This window comes from Larus michahellis, chromosome 18 (assembly GCF_964199755.1).
Source record: "Larus michahellis chromosome 18, bLarMic1.1, whole genome shotgun sequence".
NCBI classification, from domain to species: domain Eukaryota; kingdom Metazoa; phylum Chordata; class Aves; order Charadriiformes; family Laridae; genus Larus; species Larus michahellis.
This window is the reverse complement of record NC_133913.1, coordinates 8,870,701-8,889,038: the sequence shown is the minus strand read 5'-3', so window position 1 is coordinate 8,889,038 and position 18,338 is coordinate 8,870,701. Positions and strand designations below refer to the sequence as shown.

The window sequence follows — 18,338 nt, the reverse complement described above, 5'->3', positions numbered from 1 at the left end:
AGAAGTGCCTTCATCCTTGCTGAACAGAAACTTCTTCTCATTGCTTGAGGATCCCTTCCCAATAGCGAAAGTGTCTTTATAGTCCATGACTTTATAGTCCTATAGTCCAAGGTTACTAATTAGCAGAATAAAACAAGAAAAATAGCACAAAGGCTCATATTGCCAAAAAAAGAGAAAAGTTCTCTTTAAAACTGAGAGGAATAAAGTCCATTTGTCTAATTGGAGGAAAAGAGAGAACAGGCTATCTCCACCAGGAGTACAAAGGACATTATAATGGTCCCACTGTGCCTTGTCTTGGGTTCAGACTCTGTGGCCCATCAGGAATTCTACACCCAAAAGTATATGAATGTGCATGCTAGTTGCTAAAATACCTACTTGCTAATAAGGTGCGAGAGATTTTCCTCTCTCTGACCCTACTAAAGATACAGTACCTCTTCCTTTCTGGTTTTAAAAAATAGAAATCAATTCTCATTTGGACCTAATAGAGAATGTACACCTTGCAGACAAATCCGCCTTAGCAGAATGTTTTCATCTTTCATGTTCCTTTTACATCAACAAGAGAAGAAACACTGATGTACGCAGCATGCTAAGGTGTGACTGGTGAGGTAAGTACGGGCTGGAATTAAAAGTTATGTGATGAGTATGAATGTATATATTAGACATATTTTATACTGTTGCTTTATTGGGGAGGGAGAGTTCCCACTTCCCACCCTTATAGTATAACAATACAGGTATTCTTAAAAATCTCTGATTTTTTTTTTTAATTTTTTTAAAGATTTTGGGACCTGCTTTTACTAGCTTTCTAGGCAGTAGTTTTCTCATCTTGCTAAGGTTCTGTTTGACATGTCTGCCATTACAACCAACTATTTGATTCAAGACACCAATTTACAAGATGAACTAACACCCTACAGGAGAAAGCCTAGGAAAAGCAACATACCAAAAAGGTCACTGTTAAAACTGATGGTGGAAAAACGCATGAATTCAAGGAGCCTCTGGACAACGCTCTTAGTTGTGTGGTTTAATATGGTAGTTCTGCGAGGAGCAGGGGGTTGGACCTGGTGATCCTTATGGGTCCCTTCTAACTTGAGATATTCCATGATTTTATGATATTAGGAAATGGTGGAAGGAGAAAAGTGGTTTCTTTTGCCCATTGTGGGGGGGTACAAAAAAAGTTTTTCAGTTAAATTGCAGTGGGAAGAATTGGGTTAATCTTCTGGAGAAAACTGAATAACATTAACTTTTAAGAAGAAACAAAAATGACTAGGGACCATGGGAAAACTATGGTACTGCAGATTTTAAAGAACAAATTAGATCAATGTTTCAAGTAGTTACATCAGCAGACCTCATTCTTCCTTGGAAAAAGAAAATGGACAAAATCAGTTCTTCCAAGGTCTGTTTTTAACTTTTTATTCTTGGGAACAGAAAGCTTATTTTTAGACTTCATAAGCAGACTATGCCTGAGAATTCAACTTATAATAATTCTGATTTTATTCCCAGGTTTATGGAAGTAACAGCAGAGCAGAAGTTCTGTTCCCTTTCAGCCTGAAGTGCCATTAATAGCTAATTAGAAATTAATTAGAAATGAATAGCTAATAAGAAATTAATAGTTTCAGCCAAAATGCCATAGTTGAGCTTTTGCAAACCCCTAGCTTTGGCCTTCTGCTTACCATAAAATATCCCAAAATATCATTTTTTCTTAGTGATAAGGTACATACCTCTGCCCCCAGTTCTTCTGTTTGAGAGAGTTTCTTAGATTAGCATGTGTTTACCTTTATATCCCAACAACATACAAAGTAATTATCCAGATGAGGCCTGTATAGGATGGGAAAAACAAGCATTTCAAATCATGTTTGAGTAGATATCTAAAATAGGCAAGGTGAAAAAAATACTGTGGAGTTAGCGCCAACTGTGCAGATTGCCACCTTACAAGTTAAACTAAGTGTTTGAGGCTGGAGAGGTAGTGAGACCTGCAGGAATGTGTGTGATTTGTTAATCTATGCTCATTCAGAGTACACTAAAAAGAATACAAGCCTTTGAAAGGCGGGAAATGTCTATGACATAACTAAGTTCAGCACTTGAAACACATGAATAGGAAGATGCACAAAATTATACCTTCGTTGTACATCAGCTTGATGAGAGCCAGTTTGACTCTCTGACAGTCAGCCTGTGTTTGCCTTGTTTTCTACAGTGTAATTTTGGCTTTCCTACCTATGATAGATGGCAGAAGGGAATCACACTGTGGTGACTGAATTTATCTTGTTGGGATTCACAGACAATGTGAAGTTGCAGGTCCTTCTCTTCGTGGTGTTTCTACTGATATACCTGTTGACCCTAGGGGGAAATCTGGGGATGATTGTGCTCATCTGGACCGACGCCAAGCTCCACACCCCCATGTACTTCTTCATTAGCAGCCTTTCCTTCTTAGATGTCAGCTACTCCACCATCATTATACCTAGCACACTCATGACCTTTGTGGCTAAGACAAAAAACATATCTTACACAGCGTGCACAGCTCAGCTCTTCCTATTCTGCATCGCAGTGACAGGAGAGTGCTACCTCCTGGCTGTGATGGCATATGACCGATTTATAGCCATCTGCAACCCCTTGCTGTACCCTGTCATTATGTCCAAGAGGTTCTGTGTGCTCCTTGTGTGTGGCTCCTACTTCATGAGCTGCATGAATGCAACTATTCAGACTTTTTTTATATTCCACCTGTCCTTCTGCAATTCCAACATCATCAATCATTTCTTCTGCGATGTGCCTCCAATCCTGAAGCTCTCCTGCTCTGACACTTACATCACTGACCTGGTCCATTTCACCTGTGCTACTGTACTCGTCATCTCAACCATGCTCCTCATTCTCATCTCTTACATCTGCATTGGGCTTACCATCCACAAGATTAAGTCCACCAAAGGCAGATGCAAAGCCTTCTCCACCTGTGCTTCCCACTTGACTGCTGTCACCATGTTCTATGGGACAGGCTCCTTCATGTACTTACGGCCCAGTTCAAAGTACTCTGTGGAGCACGACAAGATCATCTCTGTGTTTTATAGCCTGGCAATTCCCATGCTGAACCCTGTGATTTATAGCCTGAGGAACAAGGAAGTCAAAGAAGCCATTCGAAGGACAGTAGCAAGGCTATATTACTCTCCATTTGTACCACAGAGATTCAGGAGTCCAAGCAGGACTAAGAGAACCCGAGAACTGTCAAAAGGGGGTATGCAAGTAGGTTGATTTCCCCCTGACAAGAGAAAGGCAAAGGGAGCAAGATTTGTCTGTTGTGAAAGAGTAGGTAGCCCACCTGCCTGTTGCAGGAATCCCTATTTTACCTCATCCCCTAAAAGATGGATGTGTCACAGTCCTTAGGAGATAAACTCTCAGATGGTGACAGTCTCTATTCCAATGGCAATAGCTTTGTAACATAGTAGTGCCCCACATCTAATCTCACGTTGTGATCTCTGCGACTATAGACAGTGTCAGGCAAATCCTTTAAGAATACTTATAGGCATTTTTGTTCAGAGTTTTTTCAATTTGGAAGACGAAGGTAGTAGAATAGATCTATAATTGTAGGTATTTGCTGTGTAGAAGTCTAAAACTGAATTAGTTTTTTGGGATTCCTTTATGCCAGTTGAACGGTAAGTTCTAGCAGGCAGCTCCACTAGACTTGCATTAGATACCACAACTTCAAGCAGGATTGCCTACATGATAGTTATGTGCTGCCAGTTTCTAGATATACTCCAGCAACTCCTATATTCCAGCTACCCAGGTACCACTCGAAACAGTGGTGAAGGGAACAATGGGCAGCAGGAAAAAGCATCACCTCATATCACTTAATCTGTCTTTCCATTAGGATTTCATAAAGTGAAACCCTGGTTTAACTAAGTTTAATGCCAGAGTTAAGTTTAAACTAAGTTAATGCCAAAGACCAGTGAGACTGATATGTATGAATGCCCTAAGATTATTGAGCCTTCCCCCAAATACAATGGGAAAGTCCCTCCTGGTAGTGGATAAAACTGAGCCTGTGCTGTGAAAGATGGTCAGACCACATCTCTCAAATAAATGTTACCCAGATAAATCAGTTGAATGCTAAATCCTTATTTACTACAGGAGGCTGGCAAAGAAGGTGCCTGCTGTACTGGTGATGGGGATCTTTGTGATTAATGACATGATATAGGGAGGTCTGGGGTGATGAACTTTAGGAAGAAGAGTAATACCAAGCAACAGACCTAGCACACATGACCAAAGAAGGCAGGAACAGACCTTGGTAAAAACAGAGGTGGGTACCTTGGTGGCGAGGGGGGACCTAGTTAGTTTGTGTGTGAGAATGAGCCTTTTAGGCTACTTCATCGCAAAGTACTTATAGTACTTCACTAGAAGAGTTCACATGTGAGTGCATTATAAGTAGTGTTGAAATTAAACTATGAACCTCCTGAGCTAGGTGGAGGGCTGTTTGTGTTGAAAAGGAATTGTTCACATTGCTTAGCTTAAGGATAAAGTTGTAGAGTACTAACATTGAAGCCAGAGTCCAGAAAAAAAGGATGAGATGAGAGATACTGCTTTACGATATCCCAGGAACAAATATAACCTACTAGACACATCAGACGGGTGCCCTGGCTCCAGTATCTGCAGCTAGTGCTCAGTTCCAGGATCAGATCAGACAAACCAGCGTATGATCAAATGCCAAACGAAAACAGCCTGGGCCTCCACAAATTATGCCGAGTTGCATGCCCAGAAACACCAGGTGTGCCTAGCACAAAGGGTCTAGAGCTGTAGTATGCTCATTATGGCTTAGTTTTCACAGTGCTAGTACAAGGAAATACTGTGAACTGAATGATATGGTTAAACCACAAAATGAACTGAAAGCAGATTTTGATCTTTCAAAAATTTAATCCCTTTTGCAGGGCTTCACACTCCTGATGTATAAATCAGAGAAGAGTCCTCCAGAAATCAATTCAGATCAAGATCTTCAGTCAGGACATCTGAATTTTCACCTAACTATAGGTTTTGAGATAGATAAGTTTTGAGAGGCATTCTCGGGTAGAAAGGGGATACCAAATACAGAAAAGTGTGGTAAAAAGAAGAGAACACTACGACCGATGTTTTAATTTCTTCTTGGGATTTACTGGCAAAGACAACTCTTCCCTCCCTCATTTACAGAATACTTTCTGGGAGGGAAGGCCCCTAAGATCAGAGAAAAATAGCCTGATTAGTGGAAGAAAAAAAGAATTTGAACTAAAATTCCCTTTTTTAAACCTGCAAAAAAGGTAGAACTCACATGCAACAAACGAGAGCTTCACTAGACTACTCCATTCTTGAATCTTCATGATAATAGGACTGACATGTTAGTATTTTCCTTCTCCTTGAAAAAAAAAAATCCTTCTACATCTACAACTTGAAAAACAGTTCGACTATTCTTACTGAAGTGCCAGAAATATATGCTAAAAAAAAACCTCCAAAACATTTGCATGGTTACTTTCACCGTTGCGTTTCCCATAATACCATACCACCAAAAACTGACCTCCTTTCCAACAGATCTTTTACAGGGGAGGGGGATGGGAGGATAGTAATGTGGCATTCACCTTCAGGCACATCATAACTAGGCTTCTCCTGGCACTAAAAAGACCAACCAAGTATTTTGAGAAGTTATTCTTTCTTATAAGGTCCTATGAGCTGCAGAGAGTAGCGTGTCTTTACATTTCTGCACAAAGAAATGATGATGGTACCAAGCTTCCGAGACTAAACAAACCCTTCAGTATGGTACAGCACTGGCAGCTTTCATTTCACATATTTTTATATGCAAACATGAGGTGTCTACAATTAAGCAAGGCTGCTGAAGAGAATGAGCAACTTTTGGGGGGATGGGAGTAATTTCATGGTAAAACAGGAGCATGAAAGAAGTAGGGGAAGCAAGACAGAGAAAGATGTCAGAGATTCTACTGAAACATCATCAAATAAATAAATAAATAAAATGTAAATATTAGTAAATATTAGTCTGACAAACTCCAGCTAATCTATAATCGATTCAGCTGAGAAAAGGTAGCTGAAAGTGTCTGAAAAACTGATCACTGCCTGCTTCTGGAGTCCCCTTTCTACTTTCAGTAAATTGCTTATGAGTACCACGTTGTCATATCATGAATCCATGAGACAGCTATTGCACACACACAGAATCGCAGAATGGCAGGGTGGGAAGGGACCTCTGGAGATCATCCCGTCCAATGCCCTGCCACAGCAGGGTCACCCAGAGCAGGTGGCACAGGAACGCATACGTGATAATAGGTTGTTAGGGTCACTTGCGGGTGCAGATAACAGGAGGTGAGTCTTCTTCCCTTCCCCTGCCAATGCAATTGCCAATAATGATAATTACTATTATTACTGCTCTAGTCAGTACCAGGATTCAAAGGCTCACCAAGATATGGCTAAAAGCTTTCCCACTACGGCGAGTCTGAAAGTTCCCATTTTTCTGTATTTGGTATTTGCTGGTGAATGCACTATCTGCTTCAGTTTTGTTCTGCCTCTTATCCCCGTTTCCTTAAAACAATCTAAGATGTCCAATGACAGCAAATGTAAAAGATGGAATTTAATTCCCAGCTCCAAACCAACCTCATGTACTAGTGTCCTGGTTTAAGGTAAAACAGAACCAACTTTCTGTTCAGTAATTTTAGTTCTTAGCTAGGCCTCTTCTAACTCTCTGAAATTAACAGCATGTTGTGTCTGAAACGGTTCCTTCAGAGTGATAACGCAGTTTGTGCCAAGGAATGGTACGTAGAGAGGCTCTTGCTTAAACTTATTGCTATAACGACCAAGGTCAGCTAATTCCATTATTTGCCCCGTTAGAGGATCGGAAGTGGAAAAGCGTACAGGGCTCCCACCTGCGGGGGTGACCCAAAATTGACCAACAGGGGTATTCCATCCCATCTGCCCCATGCTTAGTAGAAAAGCTGAGGGATCAAAGGGTCGGTCTCTTTTTCATCAATGGCCGACGTCCGAGGAGGACCCTGTCTGCTCATCTGCCTTTGATCCCGATCCGTGTGTTCCTGACTCCAGCTCTGGAACCCAGTTCCTACCTGTCCCCGGGTCCAGCCTGGGACTTCCCCAGTGCCTGACGGTGACACTATCCTGGGAGCTTGATACAGGTTTGTATATGCTGTATCTATTTCATTATTTTCCTTTTTATCTTATTATTAATATTTCATTAAAGTAGTTTAGTTTCTTCTAAACTCGTAAATCTCTTTTTGTCTCCTCCTCCTCTCCTTGCACGAGAGGCCGGGGGGGAGCATCTGTCGCCAGCCATTGGCCAATTTGGCCAAAACCACGACAGATTTATTGGCACCCAACGTGGGGCACGAACGGAGCTCTGATAGATTGCCTGAATAGTTTGAATTCCATCTTGTTCAGGGGGAACAGACAGTTCACATTACGTCGTTCTTACATGAAATCTTGTATCATGTCCTTGGAGAGTTTTGTATGAAGTTAATAGATGCAATGGGGATTAACTGGTCGAACACATTGCATGGTTGATTTATTCTTTGTCTTTGGATGCAGTGGTCTAAGCGTACTCTGTTGGTGTGGATTTGCTTTCAGATTTACAAAATAGTTGCTTGTATAACGGTTCTACCTGCATATCTTGGGCATCTTGTGACGGAGTCTTTTACTAATTACACTTTCAGGATGGATTCTTTTGCAAATTACACTCTTGGTCTTACCTGGGGAAAGTTCACTTTGCCCTTGGATGATGATGCCAAAGTGACAGTAACAGAATTAGGGGATGAGAAACCTTCGGGATGTTTAGAGAGTGAATGTCACTTTCATTCATACGTGATTCTGTCGTTGGGTTTCCTGAATGTGTTGCAGGGGTGGTTTATTGTTAAATATCAGTGCGGGAGTGAGTCTTATGTGACATCTGATGTTGCCACTCAGACCCCACGGCCAAAGACAGCAGGAATTCAGACGATCCCGCCGCTAAAAGCCACAGCAGAAGCTCAGACACCCCCCACCGAGAGCCGCAGTGGGAATTCAGACACCCCCCACTGACAGCCACAGCAGGAACTCAGACAGCTCCGATTGCTGCCCGAGGCACAGCACAGACACAAACAACGGCACCGGCCCCGACGCCAGCCCGCGCGGCACCGGCTGCCCCCCGCGGGCCCCGCGAAAGCCTCGCCTCCACCCGTACCAGCCAAGGCCACGGCTCCGTCCATAGCGACACCGGCGCCAGCGGCTGCCCCCCCCACAGGCCCCGGCAAAAGCCCCGGCACCGGCCTCAACACCGGCCGCGGCCCGGCCCCCGCCGGCCCCGGTCCCTCCGCCGCCCGCGGTCAGAGTCACCCCGCCGCCAGCCCCTCCCCGCCCGCAGCGGCACCGGCCGCTCCGGCCCCGACAAGGAGCACGGTCACGGCTCCGGCTGCCCCGACAGCGAGCGCTGCCGCTGCCCCAACTCCGGCAGAGCCGGCACAAGTTGCCCCGGTGACCAGGAAACAGAACAAGTCAGCTCGTTCCCTCGCCTCCGGCGACAGAGAGCAGCCCAAGGCAGACGGCGTGGGAGAAGCATCTGGGGAGAGCCGGGAGAGGGTCCTTCTCAGGCAGCATTAACACAGGATGAGGACTCAGATGCAGAGATAATCACTAAATCCTTAGGATTCACGAAATATAAGAGAGGACTTCAGTCGTCATGAAGGGGAGACACTTGTCTCCTGGTTGCTCCGATGCCGGGACAACGGAGCTGATACCATAGATTTAGACGGCAGAGAAGCTGGGCAGTTGGGAAACCTGCTCAAAGATGGAGGGATTGATAAAGCGTCTGGGCAAAAGGCAGACGTCCTCAGTCTCTGGAGGCGACTGCTGGCAGCTGTGAAGGGCAGGTATCCCTTTAAAGATGACATCGAATGCCATCTGAGAAAATGGACCAGCATGGAAAAAGGTATTAAGTACTTGAGGGAACTGGCTGTGCGAGAGGTGATTTATAGCAACTGGCAAGTGATTATAGACCCTGATGAAATATTGTGCAAATGATCTTCGTTGAGAAAGTTTTTGCAGAGTGTACCATCAAATTATTCCCAAACATTGTCACCAATGGTCTGGGGAGGATCTGATGCTGATACACTGACTCTAAATGAGGTGGCCAACAAGGTGTGACAGTATGAAGACACTCTCTCCTGTCTCCTTCATGTAGCAGCCATGGAGACAATGGCTGAGCAAACTTAAGACCATTGCTGAGACAGTGGAGAAAATGACTAAGACAATAACTGAGCGAAATGAGAAAACTGATAAACTGCTTCATGAACTGCTTGAAAAACTGCCTAAGAAGGGGAAAGAATCCCACTCCTCCCCTGAACAGACCCAGTTTGCAGTCATTAAGAAAAAACGCCCTCCTACGAAACCCACTCAAGGGAGACAGGATCCACTCGGAGATTTCCTGTGGCTTTGCCTCTGCAGCTACGGAGAGGACATGAGTAAATGATAAAAAACCTACTCTGGGCCTGCAGGCACAAGTGCTTAAGTTGCAAGGTAAAGCAGATGGGAGAAAGAATTTCTGCAGGAGGAAGGTTGCTCCAGTCCATGGTAAGCAATGCTCCAGTCCTTGCAGGAACTCATCTTCTAAATGTAGATGCTATCCTCAACATTAGGGTTGCCCTGCCTCCAGCCAGGAGGAGGAGAGGGATAACCGCGTTTATTGGACTGTGTGGATTTGATGGCCTGGCACATTAGAGCCACAGAAGTATAGAGCCCCTGTGGACACGGGTGCACAGTGTACCCTATGGCCATCGAATCATAAAGGGACAAAATCTGTCACTATTTCTGGTGTGACAGGCACATCTCAAGAACTGACTGTATTAGAGGCTGAAGTGAGCCTGAATGGGAAGAAATGGGAGAAGCACCCCATTGTGACTGGCCCAGTTGCTCCGTGCATCCCTGGCATAGACTGCCTCAAGAGAGGGTACTTCAAAGACCCGAAAGGCTGTCAGTGGGATTTTGATACAGCAGCTGTAGAGACTCAGGACATTACACAGCTGTCTACCTTACCCGGTCTTTCAGATGACCCTTCTGTGGTGGGACTGCTGAGGGTTAAAGAACAGCAGGTGCCAATTGCTACTGCCACGGTGCATCGATGACAGTATCACACCAACTGAGACTCCCTGATTCCCATCCAGAACCTGGTTCGTCAGATGGATACCCAAGGGGTGATAGCAAGACTCGCTCACCCTTTAACAGCCCAATATGTCCAGTGTGGAAGTCTGACGGAGACTGGAGATTAACAGTAGACTATCGTGGCCTGAATGATGTGACACCACCACTGAGTGCTGCTGTGCCAGGCCTGCTAGAACTGCAGTATGAACTGGAGTCAAAGGCAGCCAAGTGGTGTGCTACAATTGATATCGCTAATGCATTCCTCTCTATTCCTTTAGCAGCAGAGTGCAGGCCACAGTTTGCTTTCACCTGGAGGGATGTCCAGTACACCTGGAATTGACTGCCCTGGGGTGGAAACACAGCCCTACTATTTGTCGTGGACTAATCCAGACTGCACTGGAGAAGGCTGGAGCTCCAGAACACCTGCAATACATTGATGATATGATTGCGTGGGGTAATACAGCAGTAGTTTTTAAGAGAGGTAAGAAAATAATCAAGATTCTTCTGAAAGCAGGTTTTGCTGTAAAAAGAGGTAAGGTCAAGGGGCCTGCAAGAGACATCCAGTTCTTGGAATCAAGTGGCAAGATGGTCGTCGCCAGATCCCAATGGACATGATTAACAAAATAACATCTATGTCCCCACCGACTAGCAAAAAGGAAACACAAGCCTTTTTAGGTGTTGTGGGTTTATGGAGAATGCATATCCCAGGTTATAGTCAGATTGTGAAACCTCTCTATGAAGTGGCTCGAAAGAGAAATGATTTTACGTGGGGTCCTGAGCAGTAACAGGCCTTTGAGCAAATTAAACAAGAGATTGTGCATGCAGTAGTCCTTGGACCAGTCCGAACAGGACGGGACATTAAAAATGTGCTCTACACTGCAGCCGGGGACAATGGCCCTACCTGGAGCCTCTGGCAGAAGGCACCAGGGAAGACTCGAGGTCGACCCCTACGATTCTGGAGTCGAGGATACAAAGGCTCCGAGGCCAACTATACCCCAGCTGAGAAAGAAATCTTGACAGCATATGAAGGAGTTAGAGCTGCTTCAGAGGTAACGGGTACCGAAGCACAGCTCCTCCTGGGACCCCAATGACCAGTGCTGGGCTGGGTGTTCAAGGGTAGAGTTCCTTCTATTCATCATGCCACTGATGCTACCTGGAGTTAAGTGGGTTGCCCTAATTACACAGCGAGCTCAAACAGGAAACCCAAATCATCGAGGAATCGTAGAAGTGATCACAAACTGGCACAAAGGCAAAGACTTTGGAATGCCACCAGAGGAGGTGGTGATTTGCGCTGAGTAAGCCCCACCTTATAATGAACCCTTAGATAATGAGAAACTGTATGCCTTGTTCACTGATGTGTCTTGGCGTATTGTGGGAAAGCATCAAAACTGGAAAGCTGCTGTGTGGAGTCCTACACAACGAGTAGCAGAATCTGCTGAAGGACAAGGTGAATCGAGTCAATTTGCAGAGCTAAAAGCTGTCCAGCTGGCTCTAGGCATTGCTGAATGAGAAAAGTGGCCAATGCTCCATATCTATACTGACTCATGGATGGTGGCCAACGCTCTATGGGGGTGGTTAAAGCAGTGGATGCTTCCAACTGGCAGCACAAAGGTAAATCTATTTGGGCTGCCAACTTGTGACAAGATATTGCTGGCCAGCTAGGGAAACTAGTCATAAAGGTAAGTCATGAAGATGCCCACATACCCATGAGTTGGGCTACTGAGGAAGATAGAAATAATCAGCAAGTGGATCAGGCTGCTAAGATTTTCCAGATACATTTGGGCTGGGAACATAAAGGTGGACTGTTTTTAGCTCAGTGGACCCATGACACTTCAGGTCATCAAGGAAGGGATGCAACATATAAATGGGTCCTTGACTGAAGGGTGGATTTAACCATGGACACTATTGTGCAGGTTATCCATGACTGTGAAACATGCACCAAAATCAAGCAAGATGAAAGGTTAAAACCTTTAAACCTTTGTGGTATGGGGGACGATGGTTGAGGAAGGCCTGGCAAATCGACTACACCACACTCCCTCAAACCTGCCAGGGTAAGCACTACGTGCTTACTATGGTAGAAGGAAGCACCGGATGGTTGGAAACCTACGTCGTACCCCACGCTACTACCCAGAATACCATCCTGGGCCTTGAAAAGCAAGTCTTGTGGTGACATGGTACTCCAGAAGGAACTGAGTCAGACAATGGGACTCATTTTAAAAACAGTCTTATAAGTACTTGGGCAAAAAAGCATGGCATTGAGTGGGTATATCATCTTCCCTATCATGCATCGGCTTCTGGCAAAATTGAATGATACAATGGATTGTTAAAAACCACCCTGAAGGCGGTGAGTGGTGGATCCTTTAAAAATTGAGACAAGCATTTAGCACAAGCTCCCTGGTTAGTTAACACCAGGGGATCCATCAGTCGAGCTGGTCCAGCTCAGTCAGACCTTTTACATACTGTAGAAGGGGATAAAGTCCCTGTGGTGCACGAAACGAATATGTTAGGGAAAACTGTTTGGGTTTTCCCTGTCTCAGGCAAAGGCAAACCCATTCGTGGGACTGTTTTTGCTGAAGGACCAGGATGTACTTGGTGGGTGATGGTGGAAAATGGAGAATTTCAGTGTGTACCTCAAGGAAATTTGACCCTGGGTGAGAATACTTAATTCTGCATTGTATGATATTAATTGTTATAGGATACTAACAGTGTTCTATAAGTGTTTTTCAGGATAATACAGTGGTGATGAAACCTGAACCAGCTTCATCAAGTGACGTCCAGCACAACTCTTTGAGATGGACATGATACCTGTGGGCACGAACCACACTGAATTTCATTCATCCCTGAGAATTTCATTCATCTTTCCTTCCCTGAGATTCTGCTATGAGAGATGAAACTCTACAGTTATGGACTAAATGGTCTTAGTGGACGTTTGTAGATAAAATCATAACTGAGTAACCTGCATATATCTGTTTCTATGTATATATGGTATATGGATAGATTTGATAGATAAAGTATTAGTGATCTGAGCATGACACAAATGGTATGGAATAAGGGGTGGAATGTCCTGGTTTAAGGTAAAACAGAACCAACTTTCTGTTCAGTAATTTTAGTTCTTAGCTAGGCCTCTTCTAACTCTCTGAAATTAACAGCATGTTGTGTCTGAAACGGTTCCTTCAGAGTGATAACGCAGTTTGTGCCAAGGAATGGTACGTAGAGAGGCTCTTGCTTAAACTTATTGCTATAACGACCAAGGTCAGCTAATTCCATTATTTGCCCCGTTAGAGGATCGGAAGTGGAAAAGCGTACAGGGCTCCCACCTGCGGGGGTGACCCAAAATTGACCAACAGGGGTATTCCATCCCATCTGCCCCATGCTTAGTAGAAAAGCTGAGGGATCAAAGGGTCGGTCTCTTATTCATCAATGGCCGATGTCCGAGGAGGACCCTGTCTGCTCATCTGCCTTTGATCCCGATCCGTGTGTTCCTGACTCCAGCTCTGGAACCCAGTTCCTACCTGTCCCCGGGTCCAGCCTGGGACTTCCCCAGTGCCTGACGGTGACACCATCCTGGGAGCTTGATACAGGTTTGTATATGCTGTATCTATTTCATTATTTTCCTTTTTATCTTATTATTAATATTTCATTAAAGTAGTTTAGTTTCTTCTAAACTCGTAAATCTCTTTTTGTCTCCTCCTCCTCTCCTTGCACGAGAGGCCGGGGGGGAGCATCTGTCGCCAGCCATTGGCCAATTTGACCAAAACCACGACAACTAGAAACTGAAATCACAGCTATTCTGCTCTGCCTCAACTTCATTTAAAGGAGCCCTACTCCATTACAGGAACAATATGTCCTTAAAATAGTTGACAGTTCAGTCATTTGCCTCGACGGAATTAATGTTACATGGAGATTAAATCACAGAATCACAGAATGGTTCGGGTTGGAAGGGACCTTAAAGATCATCTAGTTCCACACCTCCTGCCCTGGGCAGAGACACCTCCCACTAGACCAGGCTGCTCAAAGCCTCTCCCAGCCTGGCCTTGAACACCTCCAGGGATGGGGCATTGACAACTTCCCTGGGCAACCTGTTCCAGTGCCTCACCACCCTTACAGTAAAGAATTTCTTCCTGATATCCAATCTAAATCTACCCTCTTTCAGTTTGAAACCATTACCCCGTGTCCTATCGCTTCACTCCCTGATCAAGAGTCCCTCCCCATCCTTCCTGTAGGCCTATAGAATTTGACCTCAGATATGGTGCTTGCTTGCACACCTGCACTCACTCTAGTTGCTAGCACTATAAACACATGGGTGTCTGACCCCTCGCCCCAGTCTAGTTGCTGGCATCCAGACCATCACTCACTGCAGTTGCTGGCACTGTGGACACAAAGGCGTCTGGCCTGTGTCCCACTTCAGTGTCTGGCACTTGATTTCACTACTTTCCATCTGTCCAGTTGCTGGCACCCAGACACATGGGCCCTCTGACCTGTGGTCTAACTGCAGTGGCTGGCCCCCAGACCTGAGTACACACATGTACACAGAGAATAGACTCCCCCACCCAGGGAAAGATTTAGAAATGGAATTTAGTAAGAAAATAGAACAGACTGCACTGATCAGATGCAGGGCATGGCCACATCAGCATACTGACCAGTCCTCATTTACATGCAACCAGCCCTTTTTATCCCCTTATCACTCTATTTTCATGCATACGTTTCTCCCCAAATCACCTAGGTACACCACTTTCTCTGCCTTTGGTTCCTCCTGTAGAGATCCCAGAATAAGTCCTGTGCATTCCCAAAATGCTGATCCCCTGCATCCCATAATGTGTCCCATAGCCTTAGGCAGTAACTCCCATTGGTCCAAAAAGTGCTACAGCCTTGACTTCTCTTCACTCATTGTGATAGGTTTCGCACCTGGAACGGATCTGTTAAAGCCTCCTGTGACAGTCCTGAGAGGAGCCTGGATAGGGTGTTCCCTCTTCTGAGCCTGTAATTTGGGTTCCCCTGCCTTCCATGTTACCTCTATACTCCTTGTAGAGATGCACCACCAATGGGCTGGTAGCTGTCCTTGTGACGGGAGCTGCTGGGTCGGGGCATTATTTGGCATCCCCTCCTGCCATTGTGCTGCTTTGTGGATATGTGAACAGGTTTTTTTATCACATAACCTAGAATACACAACCAGCGAATCCCAATAAGTCATTTTCTCCTAAATCCATGTTTTAAAGAACATGTATTTGAAATATACAGCTCAGAGGTTACACAAATTGCAGCTTCTTTAGAATTCTGCCTAAGGCTGTTTTCATATCTTTATTTTTCAGGCTGTAGATGATAGGATTCAGCATGGGGGTTAAGATGCTGTACTGGGTGGACAGCACTTGATCTAGAATGATTGATGAGACTGATTTGGGTTTTGTGTATTGGAACAGAGCAGTTACGTAGAGTAACCCCACTACAATGAAGTGGGAGCTGCAAGTGGAGAAAGCTTTGTGCCTCCCTTCTGCAGACTGTATCTTCAAGACAGTGGCAATGATACAGATGTAGGAGATGAGGGTGAGCAAAAAGGAGCTGCACCCAAAGATTACAGCAGAAAAAAGAAGAATGAGTTTACTGAGAAAAGTTCCACTGCAAGCAGCAGACAGGAGAGGGGGCAGCTCACAACTGAAATGTTTGATTTCTGTGTGCCCACAGAATTGAATATTTAACACAGGAATTGTGTTTAAAACTGAATATAAGAGACCCATTGCCCATGCACTCCCCACCAGCTGATAACAGAAATGTTTGCTCATAGCCTCTTGATACTTCAGTGGATTACAGATGGCCACATATCGGTCATATGCCATTACTGAAAGCATAAAAACTTCAGACCCAGCTGAGAGGAATATGAAGAACATTTGAGTCATACAGGCATTGACAGCAATGGTTATGCTTCCTTTCACAAGGAAATTCACTAGCATCTTTGGAACAACAGTGGTGGCATAACAGATGTCAACAACTGCTAAATGAAAGAGGAAGAAGTACATAGGAGAGTGAAGGTGGAGATCAGTCCTTATGACCATCATGATTACTATATTCCCTAATAAAATTATTAGATAAATAATTAAAAACACAGTGAATAGGAGTCTTTGAAGGAGTGGATCTCTTGTAAGTCCCAAGAGAACGAAATCAGTTCCACTTGTTTGGTTTTCCATTTACTCTATGTCACCTGAAGGGGAGGGAAATGCATGATGTTAGCACTGGAATCAGAATACGCAAAATCACATTAATTGTCTCCCAGGTAGCAGATCAATGTGAGGTTAAGAATTCAATCCATGTTAGGAAGCAGGGGGGTTGGAAGAGGTATGCAGAAAGTGTTTGAAATAGGCCTTTTCCCCATTGAGCCCAACTGGCACTTGCTATTCCTATTCGTTTTGCTCTCTTACGAGGACCTTTCAGATTCCACAAAGGAGTGAAGTCTTGAAAGCTGAGCCCGAGACTGAAGATGTGCTTCTCTGATTTGTGGTTTGTCTTCATCCTGACAACCCAGAATTACAAATTAGGCTACCCACCACCAAGTATGAGGACACCATAGGAATTCCAGTAAGTCTGTGTAATTGGTCCTAGACTTTGCTTCCTCACTTAGAACCTCAGTCCTGCACAAACTTTGAGTTAAAGGCTCGTCCAGTTCTCAGAAATTCTACTATTTAGCATTTTTCTGATTCTGCTGAGGGTCACAAATTCCCACGGCATATGCTTTCAGTATAACCCCTGCAGACACAGAGGTCTGTGAGATACATATATATGTGTGTTTTGGTCCTGCATGACGAATTACGGCAAGTGGGAGTTTGGGGCTAGAATGTTTGGGGTGGGGGGGAGGGAGGAGATAGGGTGTTGTTAGGTGTTGGTTTGTTTTTTTAATTTATTTTGTTTTGTTTTTATGATGATTCAGATCAAATATCAGATAGCTGGATTTTAAAGCAGAGAACACTCATGAGATGTTTTCTGTACAAACATGCCCTTCTTACATTTTTCAGTAAAATGAAGGAACTTATATAGGGAAGAAGCAGTAAGAATCCCAAGCATAGTACTCTCCTAGAGATAATCTCCTGTGATTATTGTTAGTCACTTAACCTGAGAGATGTCTAACACAGATGTGATGCATCTCAAACACATAGGTGTTCGTAGCTCTGAATGCAGAACTAAATTATCTCAGAATATCATCGCAAAGTGTTTCCATGTACTTGAATCTTATTAGGTCTCAAGAAGCATAACTGCAGTTTGAGTCAATTCCCCATTTTTACCACTTCCACATTTGGCATGGGTTTCCTATTCTGAAAAGCTGTCCAACTCACTCCAACAGTCCAAGCAGAATCAGACCCAGCATGTCACACGTGTGGGCACCCAAGGCAAGTAGGAGTACGCGTGGACTTGATCTGAAAAGGATCGGGGGCTCCAAAATTGAAGGTTACCACAGGAAGAGATATGATATTCTACAACAGAGCAAAGCTTTCTTTTCATTTAAATAAGTGTCTAGTTCTTGGGTTCCGGTGCTGCCAGCACAGTCTGCGTAGTCTGCAAATGGGAAAATCATTGGTCTTCAGGAAGTCTTGTTATGTACATGTTCTTAGTTATAAACATTTTTTCCAATTTTTGACTTGTTTAAAAGTTAGTCATAGAAATCTGGATTTAAGAAAAAATGGAATTTTTCCTTATACATATTAGTTACAGTTTCCAGATACATGTTAGTTAGCATTAAAGGTACTGGAAAGGGATAAACATCTGGAAATATTTTTCTATCTGAATTTACAATACCGTTACCTTTAAACTTAGATGAAGTTGAATCCATCCATCTTTTAATAAGTAAAAGTTGTAAATAAGTAATAAGTAAAGTTGTAATAAGTAAAGTTGTTTTGTTGGGTTTTTTCTTTAAATTGTGTTCTTAAGGGCTTAATTTTAATTTTGTTATTTTTAATTTTGTTATTTTTAAAAAACTAGATGAATTTATTCCATTAAATTTAAAGAAAATATATACAATGCTATCCACAAAGAAAAGTAGTCTGCAAAAAGATAGCATTTTTGTTTTAACTTTTTAAACCAAAAAAGAGCTACGGAAATACCCTTGTGTAAGCTACGGAAATACGCTGGTGTGTATTTTAAAAGTACTACAGAGTTAAAAGGAAAGGGATTTGGCTACATGTACAATGTCAAAGACCCGCCACTCCTGCTTTGTTCTGTATATGTGCAAG

The 18,338-nt window shown here is 43.9% G+C and overlaps 2 protein-coding genes across 2 annotated transcripts; one reads left to right on the top strand and one right to left on the bottom strand.

The window, feature by feature from the left end:
- Positions 1-2,217: 2,217 nt before the first annotated feature.
- LOC141732651 (olfactory receptor 5J3-like) lies at positions 2,218-8,031 on the top strand. Its single transcript, XM_074561908.1, has 2 exons — positions 2,218-3,225; positions 7,918-8,031. Exons 1-2 carry the CDS (start codon positions 2,218-2,220, stop codon positions 8,029-8,031), a joined length of 1,122 nt encoding a protein of 373 aa, XP_074418009.1.
- A 7,340-nt stretch (positions 8,032-15,371) lies between these two features.
- Positions 15,372-16,304, bottom strand: LOC141732908 (olfactory receptor 5V1-like). The gene has a single exon (XM_074562473.1). The coding sequence runs from the start codon at positions 16,302-16,304 to the stop codon at positions 15,372-15,374; it is 933 nt and encodes a 310-aa protein (XP_074418574.1).
- Between the last annotated feature and the right edge of the window lie 2,034 nt (positions 16,305-18,338).